At 43.9% G+C, this 16,665-nt stretch overlaps 1 protein-coding gene across 1 annotated transcript in view; it reads right to left on the bottom strand.

Moving 5' to 3' along the window:
- Window positions 1-16,665, bottom strand: part of PEX14 (peroxisomal biogenesis factor 14) — a 126,683-nt gene that overhangs the window by 20,687 nt on the left and 89,331 nt on the right. The window contains exon 4 of the mRNA XM_069477324.1: window positions 4,938-5,066. Within this exon, the coding sequence (XP_069333425.1) occupies window positions 4,938-5,066 (129 nt within the window). The remainder of the gene's footprint in view (window positions 1-4,937; window positions 5,067-16,665) is intronic.

Below are 16,665 nucleotides of genomic sequence, written 5' to 3'. Positions count from 1 at the left end.
GTAGCAAAAAATGAGATTTGTCTCTAAACCGGCAGAAAGAGAGACATGGAAGTGGGGGGGTGGGGAGCAACATTTCCTATCTCACCTTCTGATGGGAACACATGCTGCCCGTGTGCCTTCTGTGTAGTCACCTCCGTATCACTCACACGCAGCCACCCTGGCCCCAGGCTCCTTGCTGCCTTAGGTTTGGCTGCAGTTTACTGACCCTCGAGGCCAGTTCAAGTCCTGCCCTTCCAGAAAGCCTTGCCTTGAGACCAGCATTCTTGAGTTTCCTTGGTTCCCAAACTCGGAAAGTTCTCAACATTCCCACCAGACCAGGTGGAGGCAAGGCCCGCCCCGAATTTTCCCGCAGTCTGCCCGGAACCGTCCACGCAGGCCACGCACGCAGGCCTCGCCGACGGGCTCCCAGGGCAGCTCGCCCAGGTTGATACTATTCCCCGACAGCCTCGCGACTCTCCAGCACGTTTCCACCACCACTTATCCATTCCACGAGCACTGCTAGAACACCTGCTCAGCCAGAGCCGCAGGCCATCAGATTAAAAACAAAAAAGCCTTGGAACTTGTGGTTTAATAGGGAAGAGACTGAAATAAACATTTAAGTGTGGTGTGCCGGCAGCAGGGCACCGAGAGGGCCACCAGGAGCCTCCGTTCCAGTCGGAATGGAGCAGGTGATGCCGACCCCAACTGGAAGAGCAGCAATGAGCTGGCCAGCAAAGGCCACGGGGATGCGGGGACAACTGCCCCAGGCAAACGTCCCCCAGGATGTCTGCCCTGATTCCCCACGTGGCATCTGCTCAGATGACAGAAATAATTTTAATATCAGTCTAAGAAAAATATGGTCAAGTAATATGGCCTCAAAAATAATTAGATAATGCATTTCAAAGTAAAATATCACTGTGCTTTTAGTTGTCCTCTGTCAGGGTGACTGAGCCACCCTGCTCCAGCTGTTTCTTCTGACATTCCCACCCCGTGCTGCAGCCGCTCTGAACGACCCAGAGTTTCTTAAGCTCATCATCACACCAGTCTCACATCCATGTGCTTTTGCGTCAGCCTGGAACATGCTTGCCCACCCTATCCTGCCTGATCACTGACCCAGTCATCCCCGCAGACCCACTTCAGCATCTGCTCTCTGAAGCTCCCCTTCCTTGCCTGTGCCACAGACTCGCCCGGGCCCACCTCACAGGCACTGCTGTGTTTGCCAGCTGCCCCTCCTACTAGACAGGAGCAGCTGGGGACCTTGTTAGTCCCTTCACCCAGCACAAGGGTTCAGCATGGTGCCCGGCACACAGTAGGCATTCAGTAATGATTGCTCAGTGAATGAAGATAATCAGGGCTAAGTATACGTCACTAAAACAAGGCTACAAAATAAGCAAACTGACAAACGATTCTGTCACTCTCAGGATTTCCGATCAAATGGTCCAAAGCCTTTCGCCAGCCTAGACATTTACATCCTATTTTAAGAAGAGGCACCTGAAGCTACAGGTCAGTCTTTGAAGGGACCTAAACTGTTTATTAAAGAAAGTGGGGGGAAAGGTTCAAGCCTCAGAAAAAATTATTATCCTACAAAATTTACACCAGCCCTGCTTATATCTCAAAGCTACCTGGCTTCTTGTCTCAAAGAAAGAAAGAAAGACAGAAAAGAAAGAAAGAAAGAGAGAGAGAAAGGCCAATCAGCTCAGCCTGAGTTAATCAATCCAGCATTTATTAGGACTCCAAGCTCACGACTGCGAGGCCTGCACATATACACACATACTGACTCCCAACTCACAGTCAAACAAAAAGAAGCCAAAATGGGAAACAGAATGTCAAATCTCCTTTTGATCCACAGCCTGACTTCATGAACTCCACCAACTTTCTTTTAAGCCCTGAGAACACTGGTTTATGCTCACACCCAGTGACACCAAGCTTCCCCCTTGGTGTCAACCTCCTACCATTTTCACAAAAGCCTTCCCTGACTTCTCCAGCCCACATTAATTTTTCTCTTTTCTGTATTCTTATAGAATTTCTTGTCTGTATAATTAATTTTGGCATTAAACCACAATGTCTTATATTATTCTTTTCTTAAGAGTTTATCTTATCTTTCCCAAAGAGCAGGCAAGATTCTTAAAGATTATGTTTTGTATCTCTCACATGATACAGTACTGAGCATTCAGTAGGTGCTTAATGAACACTGAGGAATCGAACTGGTACCATTCCAATAAGTCCCTGTGTGCTCTTTGCTGACATTGGCATTTACTAACATCTCAAGGTCAATCACATTCACCAAAGAACAGAAATATCGGAAGAGGCTCCTGGAGGCACGTCTGCCTCCAAGCAGGTGGGCCGGCAAGTCCGGAGGTGAAGACCTGGGAGCACTGGGTCCCTGGGGTGATCTAGGAAAAGCTGCCCTACCCTGAGACGGAAGCATGCAGGGCTGGGCCCAGGGAATCCCATTTTCGAGGCCTGGGCTCAGAGATGGAATGTCCTTAAAAAGCCAAGAAATAGGAAGGAATGGGCTGCCGGGGATCTAGATGTAAAATCGGCACGAACACACATGAACGGAGGCCATAAATCCCTCCCGGACGCAGACAATGCCGCAGTGATAAGCATGCAGATTGCACACCTAGTTCAGAAACTCCCCTGAGTTTGCTTGTAATTAAGGGGGTTAGAAAGGTAAAAAAAATATATAAACCCAATTAATCATTTAAATATTTAAAGTCAGATTTTTTCCTCACTCCAGGATTAGTGTATTTCATAACGCCAGCAGCAGACAGCCCTGGTTTTTACTGGGGTTCATTTTAGAGCATGTTTAAACTAGTCAGATTGAGTGATGCTTCCAGCAACTAATCGCATGTCAAATAAAAGATATTTTATGTAATAAATTACCGCTACAAGTAATTCAAATGTCATTTATCAGTTTTATTATCAGTCAGGCAAAGTCTTGTTTCTCTATATTAATCAAAATCAAGCTTTTTTTTTTTTTAAGCAGTTTTGACACCTCTTGGCAAAAGTACAGAAGTGAAGAGGTAGTCGCCCCCGGAGCTGAAAGGAGCAATGTAACGGTACAAGAAGAACGAAGCTCAATGGTGACAACTAAAAACTTCAGGTATTTAAAATTACCATTATCATTGTTTTTATACTAGTGTCAAAGCAGGAAGAAGTCTGTCTCTAAGAAGATGTATTTTATTTTTAGGGCTGGGAGACTCTTAAAAATACTCCTACCTACATACCTCACCGTGTAATTCTTTTTCTCAGAGCGATCTGGACGTGAGAATGATTTAAATGACTGAACTGCCCTCCCCACCCCATTCTTTTGCCTCTTTCAGAAAGACTAACAGTTTAACCCTTTGTGCCTACAGAAAGGAGGCAAACGCATGGCATTTTAGGCCAACCCTGTGCCCAACCAGAACAATTTGTCTGAGCAAGAAGTTTCCAAGTAGCCGAGAGACCTGTTTGGTATTAAGTCATGGGAGGAAACAGCTGGAATACAACAGATGTGCATCTTAGAAAATTCTACACCCCAGCTGCCACTGCCTATCCTCAACAAATCCCATTACACGGCTGGGCCCAGGGACACAACTAAAGAAACAGTATGGAGACTCAGCCTTTGGTTAAAAAGAAACACGTAAAGTAGGTTTAGGACCCAAAGCAAACCCAATGGATTGGAAAGAATGATGGCCAGGGAGGAGAAATGGGTCCGAGCTGACAAGTCACAGGTCTGACCCAGCAGCCCAAATTCAGTCCAAGGCTGGCCATTGAAGCTCTGTTCCCCTGGAGTAGGCTGGCTAGGCAAGGACCAAGGGACAGATACACTGGAGTGGGTGCTCCCTGGCTTCACCCATTCAGCCTTATCCAGAGAGCAAACGATGGAGATATCTAAATGAGATCTGTGACACACAAGGCAGATTCTAACCCGCTGGCTGGCCCCTGCCTTGCTGGCTCTGTCTACCGTGTTGATCACACCCGCCCAGCTGCAACAGAGCCAATGAAAACAAAGGGGAAGGGAAAGGAAGAAGGTAGCTTCAGACCATGTGTTGGGGGATCAAAAAGAATCTGTCATTTTAAAATAAACTCCATAAAATCTGATATCTAACACTGTTTGAAATCATTTTTTGAAAAAATTAAACTTCTGAGATAGACAATTAAAATGGAGACAATTATAGAACCGACATTTTCAAAGATAATAGACCCAATGATGAGTTACATTAAAGAAACAAAATTGAGCTATTTTCCATAGCTTTGGAGCCAATTTTAACCTTTTTAGACTTTTCATACATGGCTTAAAGAAGGGATTCTACCAGTATTTTGGAGATATACATTTATTACTAGTTTGAAGAAAGTTTACTTCTACAGTTGCTTTCATTTAAAAACAACAGAAACCTCTCATGGGTCATGATCTCACATAACAATTAAAATCACATTCAGAAGGGACATTTATATTTTAACCTGAAATTCTCTAACAGATTGTAACTGCATGAATATACATGGTATAGCCAGGACAAGCGAGGGAGGGATGGGAAGGCTGGCCTAAACCTATGAATATTAACTTTAGAAAATAAAATTAGGACACAAGTTATTTCAGTGAGCAAAGAAGACTGCACTCATGAGTCAGATGTTCATGCTGTTATTAGTGAAACAGCAACATTCAAAAGCACTCATAAGAAAATGGAAACAAAACCAATAAATAGTTTTATAGTTCCTTGCATGTAACCAAAATACCTGAAACAACACAATAAACTCATGTATTCTGGTCCCTTGTCTCTTCTTAAACATTTGTCACATAGTTAAAAGTCAATCTAGAAGATTTGGGTGTGTCACATTCTTTGGGAAAAACCCAAGAGCTTTCTACTACTCTCAGTTTCTCCCGGTTGGCAAGTCTGGCAGAGCAAAACACTGCTCTTTGGCCAGAGTCCTGCATCCCAGTCAAGGTTAAGCAAGAGTTTGAATGGGTGACTTACTGTATGGCTGAGAAATGAGGTGAGGGGGCTGGACGGGCACCACCTGTGTGGCTGGGCCCAGGGATGAAGGCTCATCGGCTGCAGTGCCCGACTGCTGGAAAGCCAAGTCAATCTCTTCATCTGTCAGCCCTGGAGGAAGAGAACATAACTGCAGGTGAGTACCTTTCGCCAGTGTCCATGGCCTCAACAAAATCTTCACTGAGAAACGACCTTTACAGCCACAGAATGCCTAGCATCCTAGTAAGTTGCCTCCCCGATTTGGGATTCTCCGGAACCTCTCTCAGTTGCAATTTAACCTTAAGCGACAGAATATTAGCCTCAACACTGCTTCCAAATGTGGCTCATTCAATTTCCTTAATTTATCCTTGAGTTTATTGCTGCTTTTGAAGTCGCTCCGTACTGCAATTCTCCATTCTTCCCCCCGAAAACAGATACCATCAACTGCAAATGTGGCTCATTTTAATCTGTAATGGTGTTAAAAAAAGAGGGGAAAAAACTAACAATAATGCATGAAAACAGACAGGGAAACAAAAAACTAATTATTGGGTGAGACGACTAATTAGTCTAGATCGTTTCCGAAGACGGGAATAATTTGCTTTATTTTATGACAAATGCAGAAATAAAAGGAAAAATCAGGACTGACTGTGATTAGTATGAATGGGATATAGAATGTAAAGAAGAAAATAAAACAAGAAAACAGATCAAAACAAGGCCAGGCCCGAACTTTCAGATGATTATTACTCTAGCCTATCATAGGCTGCCTATATCGCCTTTGGCTAGTTTTTCTTTTCCCTTTTTTTTAATCCTCCCAACACTCTAAACCACACTGCACACGGGACATCAGAAAATAGCAGGGCGCCATCTGCAGTGGCAATAACATGTGGAGAGGATTTGCCCATGGAAGAATAAAAGGCAAGTGAAAACCCCATGAAGACCACATTTCCAGTGGGCACACAGCTGGGATATTTTCAGAGGGTCTGAGGCTGACTGGGGACATTGACTCTTGGGAGGAGAAGAAGGAGGGCACCGACCAACCCAAAGAAAAGGAACAAAGCGTGGCATGCAGGTATGAGAAGAACTGTCCCGGGCCAACTTGGGAAGCAGCTGTGTGTACAGAGGCGCTCCAGCTGTCGAAAGTAGGAAAGGCAGGTGGGAGGTCACCACTATCTGCAAAAGACCACTCAGCCGGCCCATGCTGTTCCGGGAATCCCAATATTCAGTCGAGCTGAGCCGCAACACAGAGCTTTTAAACTAGAGCCGAGAGCTTTTCCACATCTGGTCAGCAGCTCTACATTAGAGGCCCACAGCATGGTATATTTGCCCCTGGGGGTAGATGAAGTACAAGGAGGTTCTGAGGATCAGCATCTTCAAAAGCATGGTGCCTCCTACTCTGTGCCTAGGGGCTAATAGATGGTGCACATTAATGCTTTAAAGCACAGCTCTGCCCTGCACCGTACCAGCGTGTGAGTGACTACAGCCATCCCTCAAACTTTTCACGTCCTACCACAACCGATCAAGGGAGAATGCCTGAACTATTCTAAATGGTCCTGGACCCCTTTTCCCTTCTCTGTGCTGAGCAGTTGAGGTCTGTCCCCATTTAAAACTGCAGCTCTTCCCCTTGTCCCCTCTTCTCACAGCGGAGCTAGGCAGAGGCAGGCAAGACCACACCGCTGGGAATGTGAAGGGCCACTGGGCTGCCCCGACTGCACTATGCTCTCAACAGACTGGTGGGCGGATGAAAACGTTTCCAGGGTTCAAAGTGTATCATTTACTGGCACTTACCACCTGCCAAACACAAAAGTGAAAGTTCAGTAGAGTACAGTTAGACAGGGTATGTTCCTCCTCCCCGACTCCCCAGCTTGCTGCAAAGGGATTGCTTTACCCGTCATTTTACCTCCAAGAAGAACGGACGGGGCACACAGGCCAGCCAGGCAGAAACACAGAACATGTTCCCCGAGTTTGTGCCTCTTGGGCTCTGGCCTGCGTGGTGACTGACGACCACTCCTACTAAGCAGGAAGGGGGAACCCCTTTCAGAGTCCTAGCAGGAAAGACATTGTTTTAACCAGTTCATAATCAGCCATTAGAGAAGAAAGCGGCATCTGCGGTGTCAGCACAGGCTGATGGTCACTGGTACACTACGGAATTTTATAATCCTGGTGGTTCGTGTGCCTTGTCAGCCGCTGGCTGCAAATGAGGATAATTTTCCCAAAAGGAGCATTCAGTTGCATTCTCATTTTCCCTTTTGGCTCTTTCAAATATAAACAAGTACGATAATGTTTAACACTGGGGAAATATACAGTAAGTTACAGGCTGTGCTGCGGCCCTGAGAGCAGGAGCTGGTTAAAGGGACAGGACTCCCTGCCTGTTGTTCTGCCCTCTGGCCCTGAGCTTTTGCGAAGCCTATTTTCCTAATAAAACATGTTCCTTGTATTATCGCAGCTGAGCCCACTGGTGAGCCCACGGTTTAAAGGGCATCAGCACTTCTTCCAAGCTCGTGTTTTTCAGAGACCTTATCATTTGCTGCTCCAAATTTACACTGGCTGGAATTCTGATAGCCCTAGTTCTCTAGGAGAGTCAGGATTCTGACTTAGCTACAATAAATGAACCCTTTTTCTTCTTTTAAAAAAATAAGCATTCTAACAATCTCACTGAACAATATAATTTCAGAGCTGGGCCATTATCCCTGTCATTGCCCTCATTTAACAGATTAAAAAAACTGAGTTCCAAGGAGGGTGAAAACAAGGGCCCACATCCTGCTTGTTCTAGAGAAGGGTAATGCTGATGTCAACCCAAGGCTCTCCCTCACTAGCCCGGTGACCTTCCACTGTACCACAGAGTTACAGAACATCACGTGACAGATGCAGAACTTATGTCTTAAGTCTTCAATCATATTAAAGAGCTTTAGAGGATTAAATTTTCTTCTCCCATCCCCATCCTAGGAACTCTCAAGAGCCAATGAATACTGTTTTGGAGCTATACTGAAACAACACAGTAATTTAACCCCTGGATCCTACCTGCAAATGACACCTGGACAACTTTTTGAACAACACTAGAGTGACAAGGTAGGATGTCCTTTTCCTGGTCTTGTTCTAATATCCCAACCACAAACCAAATCCAAATGCCCCTCACATACTGGCACCTATGCTTCCGAGTGTCCTCTCCCGCTGGAGTGTTCTCAGCTTAGGCAGAACTGACCAGCTTCGGTATTTGCAGGACTCAGGTGATGCATCTGGGACTTACAGAGACTAAGCAGGGCTCGCCCACCTCTCTCCAGATCACGATGTGGTGCTGAGATGACCCTGCCCTCAGGGACAAGGCGCTGCCATAGGACTCACACATAAGACATTCAGGTGCCCTAGTCCCATCTTTCCCAACCCTGCCGAGATAAAGAGTGCAGATCTTAAGACGGAGACCTTGCAGAATCCAAAAGGTTAAAAGGAATAATAAAGGAAACTGCCAATTGCTAGTGAATTATATTTGGCTCGGAAAGCCGAGGCATGGGCTATATTATAAAAGGCATCTCTTTGCGTTGTTTACCATCACCCTGACTAATGCAGACCTTTTTTTTTTTGTTTTAAATAATCTCATGCAAATTAGACACACACACTTCCTTCCAGTTGATTGCTATCTGCAAGGAATCATCTAACCGCAGAGGGACTGAGCAGTGGCTGAGCAAGCAGAGGGGTGGGAGCAAAGGGCTCCCCCATCCCACGGCGTGCAGCCTCCTCCCCTCCCTGTCCGCCCTAAGTCTTCCTTCGGCTGCTGCCTTTGGAAGAATTTGTCAATTTTAATAAAGCCTAGAATTTTCTTTTAGTTGGAGTGTCAATCTGCATTATCTGACACGAATAGCACTGAGCATCTAGCGGTTCTTTTGTAACTTCCCCTCTGCCACCTGGTGATTTTCAAGAGCTACCAGCTCCCCCCACACCCTGCCACCCGGTGTACAGCACTAACAATTAAAATATATTATTGATAGAGAATAGCACTAAGAAAGTCCTGCCTAGTTATTCCAGCCACTCACTAGCTCTGGCCAAGAGGAGGAGGAGGAGGAAGGGACGAGGGAGCTTGTGCGAGGCAAGCAGGAGGCACAATGCGGGGGTAGACGGTTCCACTCCAGCTTTTCAGACCACAGCTGACTGATTTGCAAAACTGAGAGAGCTCTCAGTTCAAACCGAACTCTCTGAGTGAAGATCTTGTGCACCCAGACTCGGGGCAGTTCTCTGGACTCCACTTCCACAGGCCTCCCTTTACCAGGAGACGTCTGCTGCCCCTGTGCAGAAACTGGGCCCAGGACTTCTTCTCCAGGGTGGGCTTCTTGGAAAAGAACAGAACAAGTGAGCTACATCCTATTAATTAATAAAGCCCCAGTGTCACCACTGCAGCATCTGAACTGCGTGGCCACAGGGCTGCCGTACCTGCCTATTTTTACGCTAGAAGATAAACAAATTTGCCTTCTTCTTCTGAAAGGTTCCTGTTAAAATGCAAACAAAACCAAACTGACTGACTTTGTGAGCTGCAAGGTACTGGCTGTGATGTGAGTGCGATGCCCCAGGGTCCTTTCCCACGACTCAGACCAAGCCAGGCACTCCAAGGGCTGTCTTTTTTCTGTGGGACAGGCTGTGCAAGGGCTTCTCAGAATAAGTAACCTCAGCACTGTCCCTAGTGACCGCTGGGCACTGCCACAGGCCTGGCCCAGTGCAGGTGAAGCAGAAAGACAGATGACAGAAGACAGCAGTGTTCTCTACATCTTTCAGGTCAAACAACAACCAGAACAGAAAGGTTAGGAATAGTTTGAAAATAAGCAAGGTAATGAACGCCTGGCAGAACCTTCTGTCCCAGCCGGAGTTTTATAATCAAAATGTGGAGTCTGACTCTGACTGGGATTACAGGGCCAGGGCCAGGGGCCAGTGGCAAAGGGTGACAGTTAAGGGCTGGCAACTCGGACACCTTCCTCCCCGATCCGTGCGGTCCCTCTGTTTGCAGGACTCGGGTGATTCATCTGGACTCGCGGAGACTGAGCGGGGGTCACCTCTCTCAGAACACCGCTGGTTACCTGCCCCGCACACTCTGGAAGGAGATGATGCAGAGAAGACAGCTTGCTAAAAATACTCCTTAAATTAAAAGAAAAATCAACTCTCTCAGAAAAGGTTCTGGGAGGAGAAAGGGAAAAAGTATTTTTATTTTATTTTATTAACATTTTGTTGGAACAGTAGAGTACAATAAGGACTCTCAGAGCCTCTAAAAGTCGTTGGATGACCTGTAGACCCCTATTTCCCAGTGCCTTGTATAAAATTGAATTTTTTAAACATAAATTACACGTAATGACGACACTGTAAAAACTAACAGTAATGGAAAGCTGTGCTGTATTTCATTAGCCTGTATTATTCCGTGCCACCTGATCCAGCCGGGCCTTGTTTATGAGTTAGTGTGTTAGCAGATGCCGATGGAAGCATTTGCTTCGACCTTGCTCTTCTCATTGGGGCATGAAATTACGACGGCAGCACCTTGATATTACAGCCATAAATACAGTAAACTGCAAATTTAAGCCAACGGCTCCTATTGTCTCTGAACATAAAGCTGATCGGTATTTATTTAAAAGGAGAACAAAAAAAATATTATATATCACCTTGTTTATGGGGCCTCCCCCCACTTCCTTATCCCCCTCCCCCAGCCCCCCAACCTGTCTAATTCACTTGGTTAAAATATTAAGCAAATAAGCAAAATGCTTTCTTCTCTACTGATTAACTATTCCCAAGCAGTGAAAACAGTTTTTGAGGAAACTAGTTCCAAATATCATTACCCTGAATGAAAGAGTTTTTATAAAAATTGATGTGATGAGGGGCCGGTTCCCACCATCTTGTTGTTGATATGTAAATTCAAGAACAAGACACGAGACCTTCCCCTCTCCTTAAATGAGGAAGTTCAAACAACAGGAGAAAAAGTTGCTGATGATGCCCTGAAACTGAATGTCCTCTCAGTATCCTTCTAAAAATCGTTAGGTAGAAATGCTGTTTCAAAAAGCAGCAAAACACTGCCTTGTGCCACCTAAGGAAGCGAAGGAAAGATATGTAACCAAGAAGATAATTCTCATCTCAACACAGAGTGCTGGGGGACCTCTCATTAAAACTTGCACCAATCCCTCCTTATCCCAGTGAACCATAAAGACAATATATCCTTTAAATACATTAAATGTGGAAGAAAAATAAACACAAAGACAAAAGGACACTGGCTATCACCAAGCCACGTCTCCTGGCATAAATCACTGAATAAAAAGCCGCTGCCCGATGCACTTCACTGCGAGCCCAAAGACTGAGGAAGCAGGCAGGCTTGTTCCACTGCAAGTCTAACGAGAGGGCAGGTCTGCTCTCCTAACGTCAACAGGAGAGGACCTCTGCCGCTCAAAGAGGCAGAAGAGGGATGTTAAAACTCATCTACGTCCAAGTTTGGAGGTTGCAAAGGGTGGAAACTGTAGAACATCAGCAGGCAAGCTCCAAAGTCACGAGCAGTGAAGCATGCAGAAGGACCATTTTAGCAGCAAACTAAATGCAAGTTTAGGGGAGCAGTTTAATTCCAAAGCTGATAGGTTTGGGTCATAAGGGTCCAGTGCCCGGTAGTATCAATGACACAGCCAAATCAACCAAGATCAAAAGTTTTTGTACATTTACTTTTGATAGGTTATTCCACAAGGCAGACGTACTCCCTTGGAGCCCTAAATTATATCAGACATACCAGTCATTGAGCTTAGCTCCTTCCGCAAAAGGAGGAAACTTTCCTATAAAATTTATTGAGCTTCTCTGGGGAGTAGTATAACTGGTGAACAAGACAGAAGTGAGCTGCCCCTCTGTGTAACACAAATTGAGATCTCTCATATGAAAGACTGGGAGGGTTTCCAATCAGCATCCATGATGTCTATTTTTAGATCTATATAGTCTAAAGGTTTTTTTTTTTTTTTCCTTTTAATTCCTCTCTGCTAAATTAGACACAAAAACGAAGAGGAGTTACTTTCGATATGTGATCAATTCCAGAGGATTAATAGCAGGACAAATATCGTTGCCGGCTGTCACAAATGGCAATCTCTAACCCAGCAGGTCTTTGGCAACAGACTGAGAAGTCAGCCCTTCCCACAGTTCACTGAACAAGTCCCAGGGAAACAACTATGTCCTTAAAGACCAAGGGGATGGTAATCAGGAATCACTGCCACTTAAATGCCAAAGGCCAAGTAAGCCAAACGTATGTTTGTGCACGTGTGGAAAGGCCAAATTGATAAATATTTCTAACAATACTTAAATCTAGCTCCTATTTCAGAAGAGACAGTGAAGATTGGTTTAAACAAGAAAGTCAACTAGCCTTTGACAACCAAAGAAATTCAGAACTGGAAGAAAAGTTGGAGTTCATCTGGTCTATCTCTTGTTCCTTTTCTTTCTGTTTTATAGATCAAAAAGGGGACACAGAGAGGGACAGTAACTTGTCCACAGCCTAGGCAAGCCCAGAGGCAGAAGTGGATCCCACACAGGGTTCTCTGTACCATACAGGAGGGGCCAAGGGCCTGACACACCTGCTGCTCCCCTCTGCCACCTGACATAGTCAACACACTTTAAACAAGCAAACTCTTAGAATCAATCTTCCCCAAACAAGAACAGAAGAATACACGGAGCCTGGAGAAAACCAGATGATGTGAACACGGGACCTCTATGTTAAAAAAAGATTGCATATCTGTCCATACACAAACACAGACACATGTATTTGGTCATGTATAAATGCAAGAAATAAAAGGAGAATAGATGAGAAACTGGTAACATTGGTGATATATGGAGAGAGACTAGTAGCTGGCGAACAGAGATTGAAGGCAGACTTGTCACTGCATATCCTTATGAATTTTGTTCCATGTGACTAGATTTCTGATTCAAAAGGATAAACTCGTTTTTAAGAACAAAGAAAATACTTGGGAAAATAAACAAACAAACCTTGCTCCTGAACAAAATCACTTAAAATGGTTAACTACATTTTCCGGAAGAGAAAAAGCTATGAGCCATGCCCAGGAGCTGGGATTAGAGTGACACCCACAACTCCTGCTTCTTGCTTAACCCATTGTGGCTGCAGCCACAGCAGCCAAGTGCAAGGTGGCTTTTTAAAAAATGCGTTTTTAAATGGCAGACATCTGCTCTATTTTGACACATCCTGGCTGCCCAAATGTTTCTTTCAGCTCTAAATATTTGCTTCACCAATGGAAATGTTTCCATCACTGCAACAAAACAAACATTTGCTTTGGGATGGGAGGGACAGCCATACGCCGTTTCATATGTTCCTTGAAACAGCCTGATTTGAGAAACAACTCCACTGTAGGACACAAATCAAGGTGGAGGTTTTTGTTCCTTTAAAAAAACCTTGTCACAAGAGTTCAGTGCACTGGGGCGCACTCTTCAGACACTCAGCTGAATGCCATAAATGTTCCTTTGGGGCTTTCTTTCACATCTTGAATCTTAAATATGTGATTAGAAGGTTTATTATTTGGCATTCAACTTACTTTCTAAAGATTTAAATTACTATGCAGCTACCAGATTTTTTTAAAGGCCTCATATTAATCTGATATTAACACATTAAAACATGCTATGTCCTAATAGGTCAATACATAAACTATTTCGTCATCACCTATTTGTGTAGCTCAAATAAATCTGGTATTGGCTGCTATCATCAACATTATTAGTAGAGAGATAAATAGGTAATACTCAACCAATCCATAAATATTTGAGTGCTTATTTTGCTAGGCAATGTGAGAGAGCTAAGATCTCATTTTCCCCACCTGTTAAATGGGAGCCTCCCTAACACCCTTTCCCCTCAATTTCTTACAATAGACGAGTCTGTCAATTTGTTTATCTACATATATTTTCTAATATATATATATCTATATACAATAAAAATAACACGTCAACTACAGAAAACATGGAAAATAAAGAAAAGCACCTAGAACACAAACAAAAAAAACCATTCACATTTCCACTCTCGACCTAGAAATAACAGCCAAAATATTTTAAACCCAAGTGCTAAAGAATGTTTTAGGAGCTTTTTACTTTTTCTTTTCCCCCAAAAGAGACAGGGTCTTGCTCTGTCACCCAGGCTGGAGTGCAGTGGCTGATCATAGCTCACTGCAGCCTCAAACTCCAGGGCTTAAGCAATCCTCCTGCCTCGGACTCTCAAAGTGCTGAGACTACAGGCATGAGCCACCGCACCCGGCCTACATTTTGAACTCTGAATCCCACCACCAAGCCTATTCAGGGCTGGCGAGGTACACAACTCAGGGTTCCACGCTCAGGGTTCCATGCTCAGAGTGTTGTGGCACCTTGTGGAACTGTGCACTGCCTACCCCACGTGGCCACAGGTGGCAGCAGTGTCCCCATGAAGTAGGTACTTAATTCTCCCCATTTACAGGCCAGGAGCCAGAGGCTCACAGACATTAGCCAGCCTAGCTGAGGTCCCGCTGCAGGTGTTGGGGGGCAGGGCTTGGACTCCAGGCCCAGGATCGCCACCACTACTCTATACAACACAAGGGGGAAAATATTCCAAACCTGTTCAAGCTGAAAGGGAGCACTGATATCCCTGACTGCTAGCCTATCACTCAGATGTACTGATGAAGTTATTAAGACTGAATTTTTTCAAATTAAAAACAACTTTTTTACATGAGGATGCCCAATACCAGTGAGGGTGCCGTTAAGAGCAAGCTGAGAAACTGTGGAAGACAATTTGGCACTCTATCTCAAGAGTGTTAAGAAATGCTCTTACCCTTTGACTCAACAATTTCACTCCTAAGAAATAATAAAATAACGTAGTACAAGACTTATATACAAAGATGGTTCATCATATTTTAATAGCAAAAAAGTTAAACAATGAAATGTCCAAAGAGGAATGATTAGGCAAATTATGATACATTTCAATAATGTAGTATTATTCAAATATTCACATTCATATGCACAATTTCTGATGATATGGGAAAATCCTTTTGATACGTTAAGACATAAAAAGCAGATGTTGTATTCACAGCATGATCTCAATTACATTTTAAAAAAGAAACCAATAGATGCATCATTTTTAACTTAATCTGAATTCAACTTATACATGCTCAGAAGGGAAGAGAGAGGGAAAATTTCACCATAAACAGTGGGGAGGGCTCACCATTTCATTCCACAAGTGCTGAGTCCTCAAGTGAGCAAGAGACTTGAGGCTTGAATTTGCTGTCCCCTCATCACCTGATCCCTACACACCTTTGTGGTCTAAGCACCCTGTCAAAGGCTACTTCCCCCTACACAGTAGTCCCCCTTTATCTTCAGAGGATACGTTCCAAGACTCCCAGTGGATGCCTAAAACCAAGGATAGCACCAAACCCTATACCGACTATACACTAATTTCTTTTTCCTTCTTCACAATTTCACACATAGAAGATTTTTTTTTTTTTTTTTTTGACAGAGTCTCGCTCTGTCACCTGGGCTAGAGTGCAGTGCGTGATCATAGCTTACTGCAACCACAACCCCCTGAGCTCAAGCAATCCTCCTGCCTCAGCCTCCCAGGAATCTGGGACTACAGGCACACACCACGACACCCGGCTACCTGAGCTCAAGCGATCCTCCCACCTCGGCCTCCCAGAGTGCTAGGATTACAGGCGAGAGCCACCGGGCACGGCCACCAGGTTTCTTTTGGTTATTGTTTGCATGCTACATCTTTTTCCATCACTTTACTTTTAATCCTTATGTGTGTTTACATTAAAGGTGTGTCTGTTGCAGGCAGCATTGGGTGGGGTTTAGTCTTTTTAATTTAATCTTGAGAAGCTGTTTTTAATGGAATATTTAGTCCATTTACATGTAATATAAATATTGAAATTTGGAGGTTTATATCTTTCATCTTATCATGTTTTCTTTTTGACCTGTTTAATCCTCTTTTTTCTCTTGCCTTCTTTTCAATTAAGTTTTCCCTCTTGTAGTCACGGTGGTTTCTGATGGATTTCTCCACTGTAAAGTTACTATCTTTCCTTTTGTAGTTATTAAATAGCTTGGAGGAGATACATCGTACTTTCTCTTCAAACTTTTACCCTCTCATTTTTAGCACTCAGTGGATCTTGTCTGCAACAATAATTACTAGATGTTAGCCTAATGGGAGATCCTCAATTAAGAGAGAAAGGGGTCCTGAGACTGAAAAACTTGAGAACCAGTACCCTACATATCACAATGCATCCTTGAATTACTATAGTGTCATATAAATGAGGGATTTTACCATTTCCCCAACAATCCTAGCACTTATAACACTCTCTTTCCATTCCTCCCTTCGTGTATTGGCACGCATTTCAATTATAAGGCATGTTAAAACCCATAAGAAAGACTTTCTTATTTTATACAGTCAATATTCATTTATGTGTCCTTTCCTTTGCTCTTCATTCCCTCCTGCATTTCTGTGTTTCCATGTAAGATCATTTTCTTTCTACCTGAAAACTACTTTAGTGTTTCTTTTAGTGCAAGTATGTTGGCAATGAATTCTCTATATCTGTTTTCTGGAAATGTCTATTTTATTTCAAAAAAATGTTCTATTGTGAAATAATTTCAGACTTACAGAAAAGTTGCAGGCAGAGAACAAGGAATTTCCATATATCTTTCACCCAGATTCTTCAACTGGTAAATTTATCACATTTACTTTATTATTCTCTATTGATCTATCTAATTATATTCCCTGAACTGTTTGAGACCA

This window comes from Eulemur rufifrons, chromosome 8, assembly GCF_041146395.1.
Source record: "Eulemur rufifrons isolate Redbay chromosome 8, OSU_ERuf_1, whole genome shotgun sequence".
In the NCBI taxonomy this organism is placed as follows: Eukaryota; Metazoa; Chordata; class Mammalia; order Primates; family Lemuridae; genus Eulemur; species Eulemur rufifrons.
The sequence above is the reverse complement of the archived record's forward strand: the minus strand, read 5'-3'. Positions and strand labels throughout refer to the sequence as shown.